This window comes from Ursus maritimus, unplaced genomic scaffold (assembly GCF_017311325.1).
Source record: "Ursus maritimus isolate PB19 unplaced genomic scaffold, ASM1731132v1 scaffold_21, whole genome shotgun sequence".
Taxonomy (NCBI): domain Eukaryota; kingdom Metazoa; phylum Chordata; class Mammalia; order Carnivora; family Ursidae; genus Ursus; species Ursus maritimus.
In genome coordinates, this window is record NW_024424564.1 from 49,941,711 (window position 1) to 49,954,557 (window position 12,847).

Here is a 12,847-nt window from a genome sequence, read left to right on the forward strand (position 1 = left end):
GTGCTTGGTCCCCAAGACTGACAGACTGACATCTGAAATTAGCCAGTTGAAGGCCATTATCTGTGAGAATTGTGAGTGCTGGTGTGCATTAAACCCCTGGAGTGCTACATGATGGGGTGCCTGGGGACTCTCTTGCAGTGAGCAAGCTGTGTGGGAAATGCAGCCCTGTTGATGTGGACATCCTGCAGCCCTCCTTCAACTTCCTGTATTGGAGCCTTCATCAGACTACACCAAGCAGTCAGAAAAGAGGTGCTGGGGTCCCAGCTGAGACAATGAAGAGGAAGGGTGCTGGGCAATGTCTGTGGCCATTGCTGCCCTTAGTTTTTTCCGCTTATGAAAATATATAAGGGGAGGATGTCACTGGGCCAGATGGTCATAAGGTCCTTTCTGGTTCTGATAACCTGTGGTTCTAGAATGAAGTTGGAACCCTTAGAGCCTAAAGCCGATCCTTTTGTTCATTCATCATGTGTGCATGAAGTCCCCGTCAGGTGCTAACCACAATGCTGGCCCTGAGCAGGGGCTCCCAAGTAACTCCTGTGGCCCTTGCCCCACCAAACAATCTCCAGCTGCTGCAGTGCTCCTTAGCAGCACGGCCCTGATTGAGCTTCTGGAGAAGACTCTGGCACTCACCTGGACCGAGGTGGACTCTCCCAGCACCACACTCCTTTGCTCCGCCTGGCTGCTCACTGCCTCCTTCTCTGCTCAGCAGCACGATGGCAGTCTGCAGGTGAGTCACTAACTCCTGTGGCTTTGGGGCACGGGGTGGCGCATAGAGGAGTGACAAACTCCTGAGTTCTCGTTCCAGCCCTGTGGCTTATTAGCTGAATAACCTTGGCAAGGTATTTAATCTTTGAGCTTCAGTGTCCTTGCCTACTGAATGGGAAGAAAACATCCAGGGTTGTTGTCAGGTTGGTTTATATTAATTTATCATACATGGATTACCTACTTGCCAGGCTGTGTTCTAGACACAGAGGAATAAGAAATAAATACAGCATACACCACACTTGGGAAACTTGTATTGTAGTCTTTAAGCAAAGCCTCTAGAAATAACATTGTACCAGGCAAAGATAATGGAGAAAGGCATTCTATAAATGAATGAGAATAAAAGAACAATTTGAACAAAGACATGAAACTGCACAAATTTAGGACATGGTGTATGTATTTGGAGACTGATGAGGTACTGCGTGACTAGAATGTAGGGAGTGGACTGTCAGATTGGACAGGAAGGCAGAAGCCAGCCTGTGACCTTGTAGTGCTGGGTGGTAAGCTGTGAAATGCCAGACATGTGTAAGCTATCATTGTGATTGTTGGGGAAGGTGATGTGGGGAACGGGAACAGTGGACATATCCACAGAGCACCTCTTTCCTCTCAGTCCTTCCCCACCCCCTTGTATGGGACCTTGTCATCATAGTGCCCTGTGTGAACTCCTCTGTAGGCTGTTCCACATTCAGGTGTCTCCTTGCTAAACCTGACTGCTACTTGTGGATAGAAACCATCTTCTAGCCTTTGAGGTGTCTTTGCCCTGTGCCCAGCCTGTGCCATTCAAGTGCCGGGCACACGGTCATTTGTGTAGAAGTGAAGTCATTTTTAAAGTTTGGCCTCCAAAAAAACCAAAAAACAACAACAAAAAAATAAAGTGTGGCCTCTAAGGTGGCATCAGACTGTGGAGATCTATACTATAATAAGTCTTCTGGTTGTTGCCCACAGCATTGATTTGGGAAGGAACCTTTTCTGCTTTTCTGTGTGAGGGTGTTGGGCCCACCTGTACCCCTGCAGTCACCTGCCTGGATGGGAACCTGCACCATGTCCCTGGCTCTGTCCTGGTCTTCGGCTCACACCCAGCCAATTACCTACTAACCACCTCCACTCTAAGTACTCCCCACTGACTTAGCTTAGGCCTGATGGTTCGTCCTCACCACGAAATTGGCCTATTCAGTCTCCTGATCCCTGGCCTTTCTCTTGCTCCGTATTTCCTGTCCCTGCAGTCAGTCTGTCTGCACTCTCCACATGGATGCTGAGACCCTGCGTACCTGGCCCTTCTGCAGCCTTACTTTCTGCCATTCCACCCTCCTTCTCTGTCCTTTGACCAACTGTTAGCCCTTCTCCAAATCAGCTCTGCTCTTTCACATATCCATACTGTTGATGGTTTGACTGTTTGATTCTTAATAGCCTCTATATTTTTTAAAGATTTTATTTATTTATTTGACAGGGAGAGAGAGAAAGAGAGAGTGAGCAAGCACAAGCAGGGAGAATGACAGAGGCAGAGGGAGAAGCAGGCTCCCCACTGAAGAGGGAGCTTGATGCGGGGCTCGATCCCAGGACCCTGGGATCATGACCTGAGCTACCCAGGCACCCCCAATAGCCTTTTATTTTATTTTATTATTTTTTTTAAAAGACTTTATTTATTCATTTGAGAGCGAGAAAGAGAGCACAAGCAAGGGGAGAGGTAGAAGGAGAGGGAGAAGCAGACTCCCCGCTAAGCTGGGAGCCTGATGTGGGGCTGGATCTCAGGACCTGGAGGAACCAAAGGCAGGTGCTCAACCACCTAAGCCACCCAGGTGCCCCTATTTTATTTTTTTTAAACATTTTATTTATTTACTTGTCAGAGAGAGAGAGAGCACACGAGCAGGGGGAGTGGAAACAGGGAGAAGCAGGTTCCCTGCTGACCAAGGAGCAAAATGTGGGACTCGATCCCAGAACCTTGGGATCATGACCTGAGCCAAAGGCAGAGGCTTAACTGACTGAGCCACCCAGGTGTTCCAATAGCCTTTATTTTTAAGACAGCTTTACGTGTACTGAAAAATTGAGCCGATAGCACAGAGAGTTCCCAAATAACTCCCACACAGTTTTCTCTACTAACATCTTACATTAGTATGTTATCTCAATACCTTTGTACAAGTTGATTCTTCTGCCTAGAACCTGCTGATTCCATTAGCCAACAAGCATTTTAGAGGAACTGCTTTGTGCCAAACTGTGATAGATCCAAGCAGAGAAGTAATTCCTGCCTTGAAGCAGCATGTGTTCTGGGTGAAGAGAGCAGAGCAGACTCGGCTTTGAACCCGCCACTCCCAACTAACACCCTCAGTTTGGACATTGCTTTTACTTTAAAGAGCACGTTCCCCAAAGCTGATCCTCAGCTATTCTTCACAATAGTTCTGGGGGGAGTGAAAGCAGGTGGCATTATTCCCATTTCATACGTGAAGAGAGTGAGGTGGGCTGGGAGAGGGGCAGTGATTTCTCCTTGGCCACACGGCTAGCTAGTGGCAGAGCCAGGGTTTTGATTCTGGGCTATCTGACTCTAGATATAAGTTAGTTGGATGGTGGGCTGAGGTGAAGACTGAACCACAGATGAGGCCAGGGAGGCTCCCTGGTGGAAGAGTTCCTTGACGATGGGGGAGATTTGGGAGAGGAAGTGTTCTCTATGTACAGGCTAATTTGCCTCCTCACATTCTGAGTTCAGGACTGGTGGGCTCACAAGGATGTGTGGCCGCCTCTGTCCCTCTGGATGCAGTGGGTATGTGTGGGTACATAGAAGATATTGGGACAGGTTATTTTCTGCTCAAGCTGCCAGAATGTGGGAGCTGCCCCTTACCTCTGCCCTGCCAGGTTCACCAGACACTGTCCATAGAACTGGACCAAGTATTGAAGGTCCTCAGCTTTCCAAAGAAAAACGCTGCGCTGCTCTCAGGTATGGCCCCAGGGACCTCTAGCAAGAAAAGAAGAGCTTTTCCCTTAGACTGTGAGATGGGACCACTCCCCCCAGATCAGCTTATGGTCACCCCATTATTATCTCCACTGTCTTCCCGCTGTGATAGAGCTAGGTGGGATGTGGGGGAAGGAGGCAGAAACTGCGTGTAAGGGGCTTCTTGCTTTCAGCTGCCATCTTATGCTTCCTGCGGACAGCCCTGCAACAGAGCTTTTCCTCTGCCCTTGTGGCCCTGGTGCCCTCAGGGGCCCAGCCACCACCGGCCCCTGAGAACACTGTCCTAGCTCCACTGAGAACATCACAGGTATTGTCCCTGGTCATTGGACTGCAGAACCTCTTGGTGCAGGTAAGGCCCTTGCTGAATGGGACCCTAGCAGTGGAGCCTGCTTCTCCCAGAACAACAGTAGGAAGGGGTGGCTGCCTGTCAAGAACCTGGTATTTCCTCCAGGATCGGAGGGTGGATTAATTGGGATTTTTAAAGTTATAGTGACAGAAATGAAACTCAAAATGGCTCATAACTGAGAAGGCCAGGGGTCAGCACTGGCTTCAGGCCTAGCTGGATCCCAGAGGCTCAGACAATGTCATCAGAACTCTGTCTCCATGTCTTGGTTCTGCATTTCTCTCAGCTTTGTTCTCATGGGATGGTAGGATGACTACCAGCAGCACCTTTTCAGCAGCAAGAGACTTTCTCTTTCCCAGCAATCCCCAGAACTGAGTCTCATTAGCCTGGCTTGGGTAACGTTCCAGTCACTGTGGCTGGGCAATATGATGCTCTGGTTGACCTGGATTTGGCCAGCGCCTTCTTCCAGAGGCTAGGGCCTATGACCAGCTCTCCATGACTCACGTAGACTGAACACGGAAGAGGGATGGTTCTGCAAAAGAAAACTGTTCACAGAAAAAGGTGGAGTGAATTTCGTGTAAGCCAAAACCGTAGATGTCTACCCCAGAGGGTTTTATGTTTCACAGCTTATAGGACTTTCAGAGATCATTTTTTATCCAGCCATCGAATACTGTGAAGAGTGGTGGGGGGATGGAGATATGTCAGGTGCCTGCCTTTGAGGGGTGAGCATTTGGTTGGGGGCTGCTATATAGAAAAGAGATGATAACACAGTGTTGTCAGTTTGGGGCTAAAGGGACACACTGCACTGTGGGGGTACTGGATGTAACTAGTAGGCTGGTGTAGGTTTAGTGCAGAACTAGCTGTCAGAGAGGGTTTCCTGGAAGAGGTGCTTGAGCTGGGCTGGAAAGACCATGTGACTTGTCCTACCTCCCCAAGGGCAGGGGGTGATCAGAAATGGCATTAATCTTGATGGCAGTACCATTTTGTTCTCTGGTATGGACTCATTCCCTGTCCCTGGCCTCGTGGCCTCTCTCCCACCCTTGATGCCCCAGGACTTTCTTCTCTTTTAAGAGGCTTATTGTGTATTATTTTCAAATATGAGCTGGTCACCATAGGGTGACTGAAGCCCTAGATGTTTATGCTGTTTTAGTTATACTTGGACTCTCTTTTCTTGCCCTTTGGAGCTTGTCCAAGGGAGACAACCAGATCTGATCTGATCTGATGGCAAGTCATTCATGAGACAAGAGGAGGGAGGTGGGGGGAGCCAGCAAATGAGTGAGAGGAGTTGCAGAGACTTCCTGGGGGTGGGGGTGGGGGCCTTGATTTGAGTAGACTCTATTTGGTGTCCAGATGATTACTGCACATATATGATATGTCTGTTGATTATGGGAGATTATATTCAAGGATTGATCCCCACTGGGCCTGTGCACAGTATGGGGAAAGTTGGAAATGTAAGGAGATAGAGGATGCTCCAGGAGTGGTCCTGTGCCAGCTCTGTGGTTACTGACTCTTGTCCTGCCAGCACATCTATGCACAAGGCTCTATACACTTTGCTCTCTCTCATGGAATTCCCAATTTGCATATCAGTCTTCCCCAGGCTGTGAGCTCCTTAAAGGTAGGAACTGTGTCTGACTAATCTTTGTGTCTTGTTCCCCTTATGGGTTCAAAAAAATCAGGAATCAGATGAGAATCAAAACATCACCTTTATTTCTGGTAAACAGTAGGAGAACGTAGCTGGGACTTCAGGTCATACTGGGCTTTTTTTGGGTCTGGAATTTTTCCTATAGAGCAAAGGTGAAAGAATTTTCATGAGAGTCCAAGTCTAACTAAAACAGCATATGCCCATCACCTAGATTCTACCATTAACATTTTAGTATACTTGTTTTTTATCTATCTAAAAAGAGCTTATTTTATTTTATTTTAGTTAATTTACTTGTTAATTCATTAATTTTTTATTTTATTTTATTTTCAAAGAGGGCTTTTAAACTACCTCTTTTCTCCCAGGCCAGGCCAGGAACCCACATAGGCAGGGAAATTATGTTTACATTATGGACACTTTGCCACATGGCCGCGATCTTAAGAGTTTAAGTTCATGAGAGCATGACCTTTAATACCTTGATCCTGTCCTGATGGCATGGTAAATGTTAAGCTAGCATTTTACCTGTTAGATAAACTGTCCTTCAGTGAGGAGGAGCCAGTTAAATGTAGGAGGAAAGGCAAATGCTTTCTCTCCAATGTTTTTGAAAGGGCCAGAGTTTCTATTTTAATATTCAGAACATAAAAGAAAAATTACTCCCTTATACTTAACATCCAGCATAAAGCCCAGCACTGGTTTGGCATCCAATGTTTGTTGAATGAGTGAATGAGGACACAGAAATGAATATGATATGGTTCTAGCCATTTAAATACTCAGATTGTAGGAAATACTAATAATTACAATTAATGCCAAAATAATTACAATTAATGCCAAAATTATTTGAATCAAGAAAATCTCTACAGGAGAGGTTGCATTTGAACCAGGCCTTGAGTGATGAAAAACTTTCCTCAAACCAGGAGTCTAAACACTAAGGGCTCAATGACTTCCTGTAGCACCATGACCATTCACCTCCTCTGCCCAGGAGCCTAGATGTCACCAGGCCTGCAACACTCTTCTGTGTCTCTGGCAGTTTTGTCTTTTTTAATCATGGTAAAATATTATATAACAAAATTAACCATTTTAATCATTTTTAAGTTACAGTTCTTTAGTGGCAAGTACATTTACATTGTTGTACAAACACTACCACCTACTTTCTCCAAAACTTTTTCATCTTGTCAAACTAAAATTCTGTCCACATCAAACAATAACTCCCCATTGCCCCCTCTCCCCATCCCTTGACAACCACCATTCTACTTTCTGTCTCTATTTGACTAACTATTCTAGGTACCTCATATAAGTAGAATAATATACTATTTATCTCTCTGGGAGTTTTCGACTCTCCTCAACAGTCCCTGGGAAGGGGAATCAACTGGAGTAACTCATGAATTCCTCATGAAGAGGCTCCTGGATCTGTGTGAGGCCTTGCTCAGCCTCACAGCCACTGTCCCGGTCACTACCTGATGAAAAGGATCAAGTAGCCCCTTCCTCCTTTCTCTCACTGACACACTCCTGAGAAATTCTCTGGCCTTTTGTTTTCAGCCATAATGACCTTTCTGTCACTGCCCTTGACCCAAGGAAGTATATAGAAGAGTCATTTTGTTTCTCTGTCCTTCCCCCGGGGCTGGAGCTAAACCTCCTTCAGACCCTTTCATAGGTTTGCTGTTTAGAAATAGTTCTTTATTTGTTCAATCATTCATCCATTCAGCAAACATTATTCCATAGCAATCTAAGAATAGAGAAGGTCTCTCTCTCTCTCTGTGTGTCTCTCCTAAGCTCTCAGAATAGTTTATTCAGCCCTGTAATAAGGATCACACTTATCATATTTTATCATATGGTCAGTCGTCTGCATTTCTGTCTTCTTCTGTAAAACTGTGAGTTTCTTTTAGGCAAAAACTTCTGGGGCGCCTGGGTGTCTCAGTCGTTTAAGCGGCTGCCTTTGGCTCAAGTCATGATCCCAGGGTCCTGGGATCAAGCCCCTCATCGGCTCCTTGCTCAGTGGAGAGCGTGCTTCTCCCTCTCCCCCTGCCTGCCGCTCTGCCTACTTGTGTTCTCTATCTCTCTGTCAAATAAATAAAATCTTAAAAAAACAAAAAACAAAAAACACTTCTGCTGCTTGTGAGGGTCAGAGGAGGCCTCACAGAGAAGGTGACATTGAATTCAGCCTTGAACAGTGTCTAGGCAGAGGTAGAGGGAAGGGCGTTGCAGGCAGGGAAGACAGCATGAGCAAAAGCATGTAATGTAGAAGTGTGCAGTGGGGTGTGGGGGGTGACGAGAAGTAGAGGATGACACTGAGGAGCTGGGCAGGGGCCATACCAGTCAGTACCTTACGTACTAGGCCAAGAAGTGTTGGGGGGGAGCCATGAAGGGCGTCTATCAGACTGAGTTTTCGAAAGATCACTGGCAACCCCAGTAGGGAAGAGGGGTGGGAGGAGAAAGCCTGAAGGCAAGGGGACTGTTGAGCAAGGGCCTGTTGCAGTGACCCAAGTAAATGACAGTGAGGCTCATTTCATACCCACTGTGATAGCTAAAACAAAAAAGACAGATAATATCAAAGGCAGGTAAGAATGTACAGTAAATGGAACCCTCACAGGTTGTTGATGGGAATGCAAAATGACGCAGCTACTTTGAAAACATCCTGGAAGTACTTCAAAAAGATAAACGTGGAATTACCATATGACTCAACAATTCTACTCCTAGGTATTATGCCCAAGAAAATTGAAAGCGTTTATCTACACAAAAGCTTGTATACAGATGTTCATAGCAGTACTATTCATAATAGTTCCAAAGTACAAAGAACCCCAATGTTCACCAGCTAATGAATGGGCAAATAAATTGTATATACATACAATTCAATACTATCTGGCCATAAAAAGTAAGGAAGTAGTAACATATTACAACAGAGATGAACCTTGAAAACATGCTCAGTGAAAGAAGCCAGACATGAAAAGCCACATATGATATTTCTAGATGAAATGTCCAGGATAGGCAAATCTGTAGAGACAGAGAGTAGATTAGTGGTTGCCTAGGACTGGGGTTGGGGGACAGGGAATGGGGAACAGCTGCTAATGAGTAATGAGGTTTCTCTTTAGGATGATGAAAATATTCTGGAATTATATAGCTACACAACTCTGTGAATGTACTAAAAACTACTGATCTGTACCTTTAAAAGGATGAATTTTATGGTTTATGAATTATATGTCGTTAAAGCTGTTATTTTAAAAACCGGTATCAAGCGGGAGAAGAATGACAGTATCGCGTAAGCTAGGCACTGAGTGCTGGTTCTCGAGGGCCAAAGCAGCCATGCAGCATCAGCACCACTGATGGAGTGCTGGGCAGCGTGTGCAGAATCTGCAGCTGTCTAACACAAGGTGGCCCAGTGCAGTGCAGAGGAAGGGGTATTGGCCAGAATCACAGAAATCTGCACTGTAGCCCCCTCCCATCTCCTAACTCTGAGGGGGTTTAGCAAGTCAGTTCTTCTTATTGATTCTCCATTTCTCTATCTGCAAAATAAAAGGAGTCTTTCAGCATGAAGTGATTTGGGCCTATGAGAGCAGCTCCCATTCTCCCAGAAATGGAGCACAGCATAGAAGTGTTTGTTGCAGTGAGGATGGAGACAGTGTCCAGGGTTCACCATGCTGGGTCCATGGGGGAAAGAGGGTAGGTTAATAGCAGTGGAAGGGTCTGAAGAAGGGCTGTGGTCACTGGTGTGATTTGCATGGCATTGGAGTAGGGCAAAGCCAGGGCAAAACTTCCCTGGTGCTTAGTTCTCAGAGGAACCACAGGACTATAAATCTCTGAATGTCTCCGGAGTAGAAATACAGTAGGTTTGTTTTGGGTTTCTTTGGAGATGGAGACCTTGGCCAGCAGGTGGAGCTGCAGGAAGACAGGAGGGGGCCTTTTCTTATGGCCAGGACTGTCTTAACGGTAAAGCTGGCCACTTTGGAAGGAATGGAGAAGAGTGTTTTATGGCTGGGGGTCTCCAAGCAGAAACCAGGTGTCCCCAGCAAGAACTCCTGCTGGATTCCAGTCCAGTTTCTACATCTCTGTGGAGACCTGGGAAAGGATACGTGTGGGTGTGGGCAGGGAAGAGACAGTTATCCTTGTGCTCAGACTTGGCTTCGTGATTGGGGTGGGCGTGGGATGTTGTTATCATTTGGGAAATCAGTGAGCTAATTAGGTTTATGAGCCATGAGGTTTTGATCTCAAAGATCGTTCCTACTAGAGCAGAGGTTCATGTTAGGTTAAGGTTCTAGGAAACTAGGAGGTAGAGAGAGAACATGTACTGAGTGCCTACTCTGTGTAAGCACTTGGCATATGTTATTTATTCATCACAACTCCTCTATAAGGTAGAAATTATCATCTCAGTTGTTTTTTTTTTAAGTAGGCTTCATGCTCAGCATGGAGCCCAATGCAGGGCTCGAACTCACAGCCCTGAGATGAAGACCTGAGTTTAGATCAAGAATCGAGACCCCTACTGACTGAGCCACCCAGGAGCCCCAAGAATTTATTTTACATTGGAGGAGAAAGGGCACAAAGCTTAGGGTTTTGTTCTAGACCTGCCACCTACTGATACGTACAGGTGTCTTTAGGTCAATTATTTTTTCTCTGGGCCTCCTTTTCTCACCTATAAAATGAGGTGAGTGGATTAGATCAAACACTTCAAGTTATGTGCCTTGGAGGTCTTAGGTGTTCTGTGGAGAAAACCCAGGGGTTGTGAAAGAGGGGGGTTTCCCCTGTTGTGCATTTCATGAGGCTGCTTTCATACTTTATTGAGTGTTTACTCTGTGCCAAGCACTGGCTGAACACTCTGTATCCAGTCTCATCCAGCCCTCTCAGCAACCCGGTAATTTTTTTATCCCCAGTCAGCAAGGGTAGGTGACCTCGGCCAGGGTCACATAGATGGTAAGAGACTAAGCAAGGACACAAGCCCAAGTCTGTCCCATATTCTTTTTAATAATTTTATTTTAAAATTTTATTTTTTAAAAGATCTTATTTATTTAAGAGAGAGAGATAGCAAGAGAGCATGAATGGGGGGGAAGGACAGAGGGAAAGGGAGAAGTAGACTCCCTGCTGAGCAGGGAGCTCCATGACTGGATGAGGATTCGGGGCTCTATCCCAAGAACCTGAGCTCAGGACCTGAGCTAAAGTCAGATGCTTAACCAACTGAGCCACCCAGATGCCCTGTCCCATATGCTTAACCCCCACATTGCTGCCTTCCAAAGAACAGTGTGAAGACAGCATAGCTGTTTTGTTGTTGTTGTTAGTTTTTTGTTTTTGTTTTTTTTTTTTACTCAGGCTAGATCTCTTTATTTAAAGATAAATAACCTTTATTCCTAGATTTTCGTCTTTATTTCTAATTTTGTAACCCTTCCTGTATCTAATCTTTGGTGAATGGCTTCAAGCCTCTTTGGTAAAGGTGGGAGGAAACTTTTGGTATACATTTTGGCTGTGTAGCAATATGCTTTCTCAAGAAGATCCCGTCTCCTTGTTTGAGCTGCTCTGGATCTATCCACGGGCTCTCAAGTCTGGGAATTGGTTGATGAATAACCATAACTTTGCTGCTATAATATCATTTATTTAAAAAACCATGTTATTTGTTTTTACATTTTAAAAAATCAGTTTTTTTGAGATAAAACTTACATGCAATAAAATTCCCTGATTTTAAGTGTACAATTAAATGAGTTTCGACAAACAGTTTTGTAAATGCTACCACAATCATGATATAGAAATTTCCATCACCCCAGAAAGTTCCCTTGTGCTTCTTTGTAGTCAGTCTCTTCTCCCCATCCCTGTCCCTCAGTAAATACTGATCAGCTTTCTGTCACTATAGTTTTACCATTTCTAGAATTCATATAAATGAAATCATACAAAATGTAGTCTTGTGTGTCTAGCTTTTGTCACTTAGCTTAATGCTTTTGAGATTCATCATACTGTCATATGTGTCAGTACTTCTTTTTATTGGTGAGTCCATTATATGGCTGTACCACAAATGTTTACCCAGTCACCTATTGATTTGAGACTTCAGATTTTTGGCTATTATGCACAAAATTGTTCTTAATACTGAAGTACAAGTCTTTGTGTGGACATATGGTTTCATTTCTCTTGGGTACATATCTAGGAGTGGAATTGCTGGGTCAAATGACATATTCGCTTTGTAATGTGTGTAACAAGTTACCACAAATGTAAGGGCTTAGCACCACACTGTAATATCCCATAATTCTCTACATCAGATGTATGGGTGGGTTTGACCAAGTTTTTTACTTAGGGTCTCACAAGGCTGAAATAAAGGTGTTGGCCAGGCTGGGTGCTTATCTGGGGGATCTGGGGGAAAAAATCCACCTCTTCTTCAGGGGTCTCTTCCGGCTCTTTAAGGTTGCTCACATTCTTCCTTAGTCGCCCCTCTATCTTCAAACCACCAATGCATGCTGAATCTTTCTCATACCCTCGGGCTCTCTGGTTCTTCTGCCACCAGCCAGACAAAACTGCTTTTCAAGGGCTGGTGTGACTAGATTGGGCCCAAACAATCTCCCTTTTGCCATATATTGTAGCGTAATCACAGGAGTAACATCTGGGAGCAAAGGTCATGAGATAGTCTTAAAATTCTGCGTACCACATATGGTAAGTATATGTTTATAAGAAACCATCAGACTTTTCCAAAATGACTGCACCATTTCACTTTCCCATCAGAAGTATATGAGAGTTCCAGTTGCTCCACATTCTGACCCACATGGTATTGTCAGTCTTTTTAATTTTAGCACTTGGTGGGTGTTGTAGTGGTATCACATGGTGGTTTTCATTTGCATTTCCCTAATGACTAACGATAATGAGATCTTTTGGTATGCTTATTAGAGCATAGAATTTTGTTTGATGTTAAGATTCTGCTTTAAAAAAAAGGTTGAAACCTACTGGCTTAGATAAACCCCGAGGTTCTTATAGAGTCTGTAATCTGTGAATCTCTTAGTGGGGCCCAGGGTTTAACTCTTTTTTTGAAACAGTCTCTCTCTCTTTTTTAAAAAAAGATTTTGTGTATTTATTTGAGAGAGAGAGAGCAGGAGCGGGGCGGGGGGGGGGGCTGCTTACAGGGAAAGGGAGAAGCAGACTCCCTGCGGAGCAGGGAGCCTAACATGGGCTCAATCCCAGGACCCTGAGATCATGACCGGAGCTG

The 12,847-nt window shown here is 45.0% G+C and overlaps 1 protein-coding gene across 1 annotated transcript in view; it reads left to right on the plus strand.

Annotated features, from left to right (window-relative positions):
• Window positions 1–12,847, plus strand: part of MEI1 (meiotic double-stranded break formation protein 1) — a 70,731-nt gene that overhangs the window by 54,381 nt on the left and 3,503 nt on the right. The window contains exons 23-26 of the mRNA XM_008702939.2: window positions 139–249; window positions 567–727; window positions 3,607–3,688; window positions 3,877–4,052. Coding sequence (XP_008701161.1) covers window positions 139–249; window positions 567–727; window positions 3,607–3,688; window positions 3,877–4,052 — 530 coding nt within the window. The remainder of the gene's footprint in view (window positions 1–138; window positions 250–566; window positions 728–3,606; window positions 3,689–3,876; window positions 4,053–12,847) is intronic.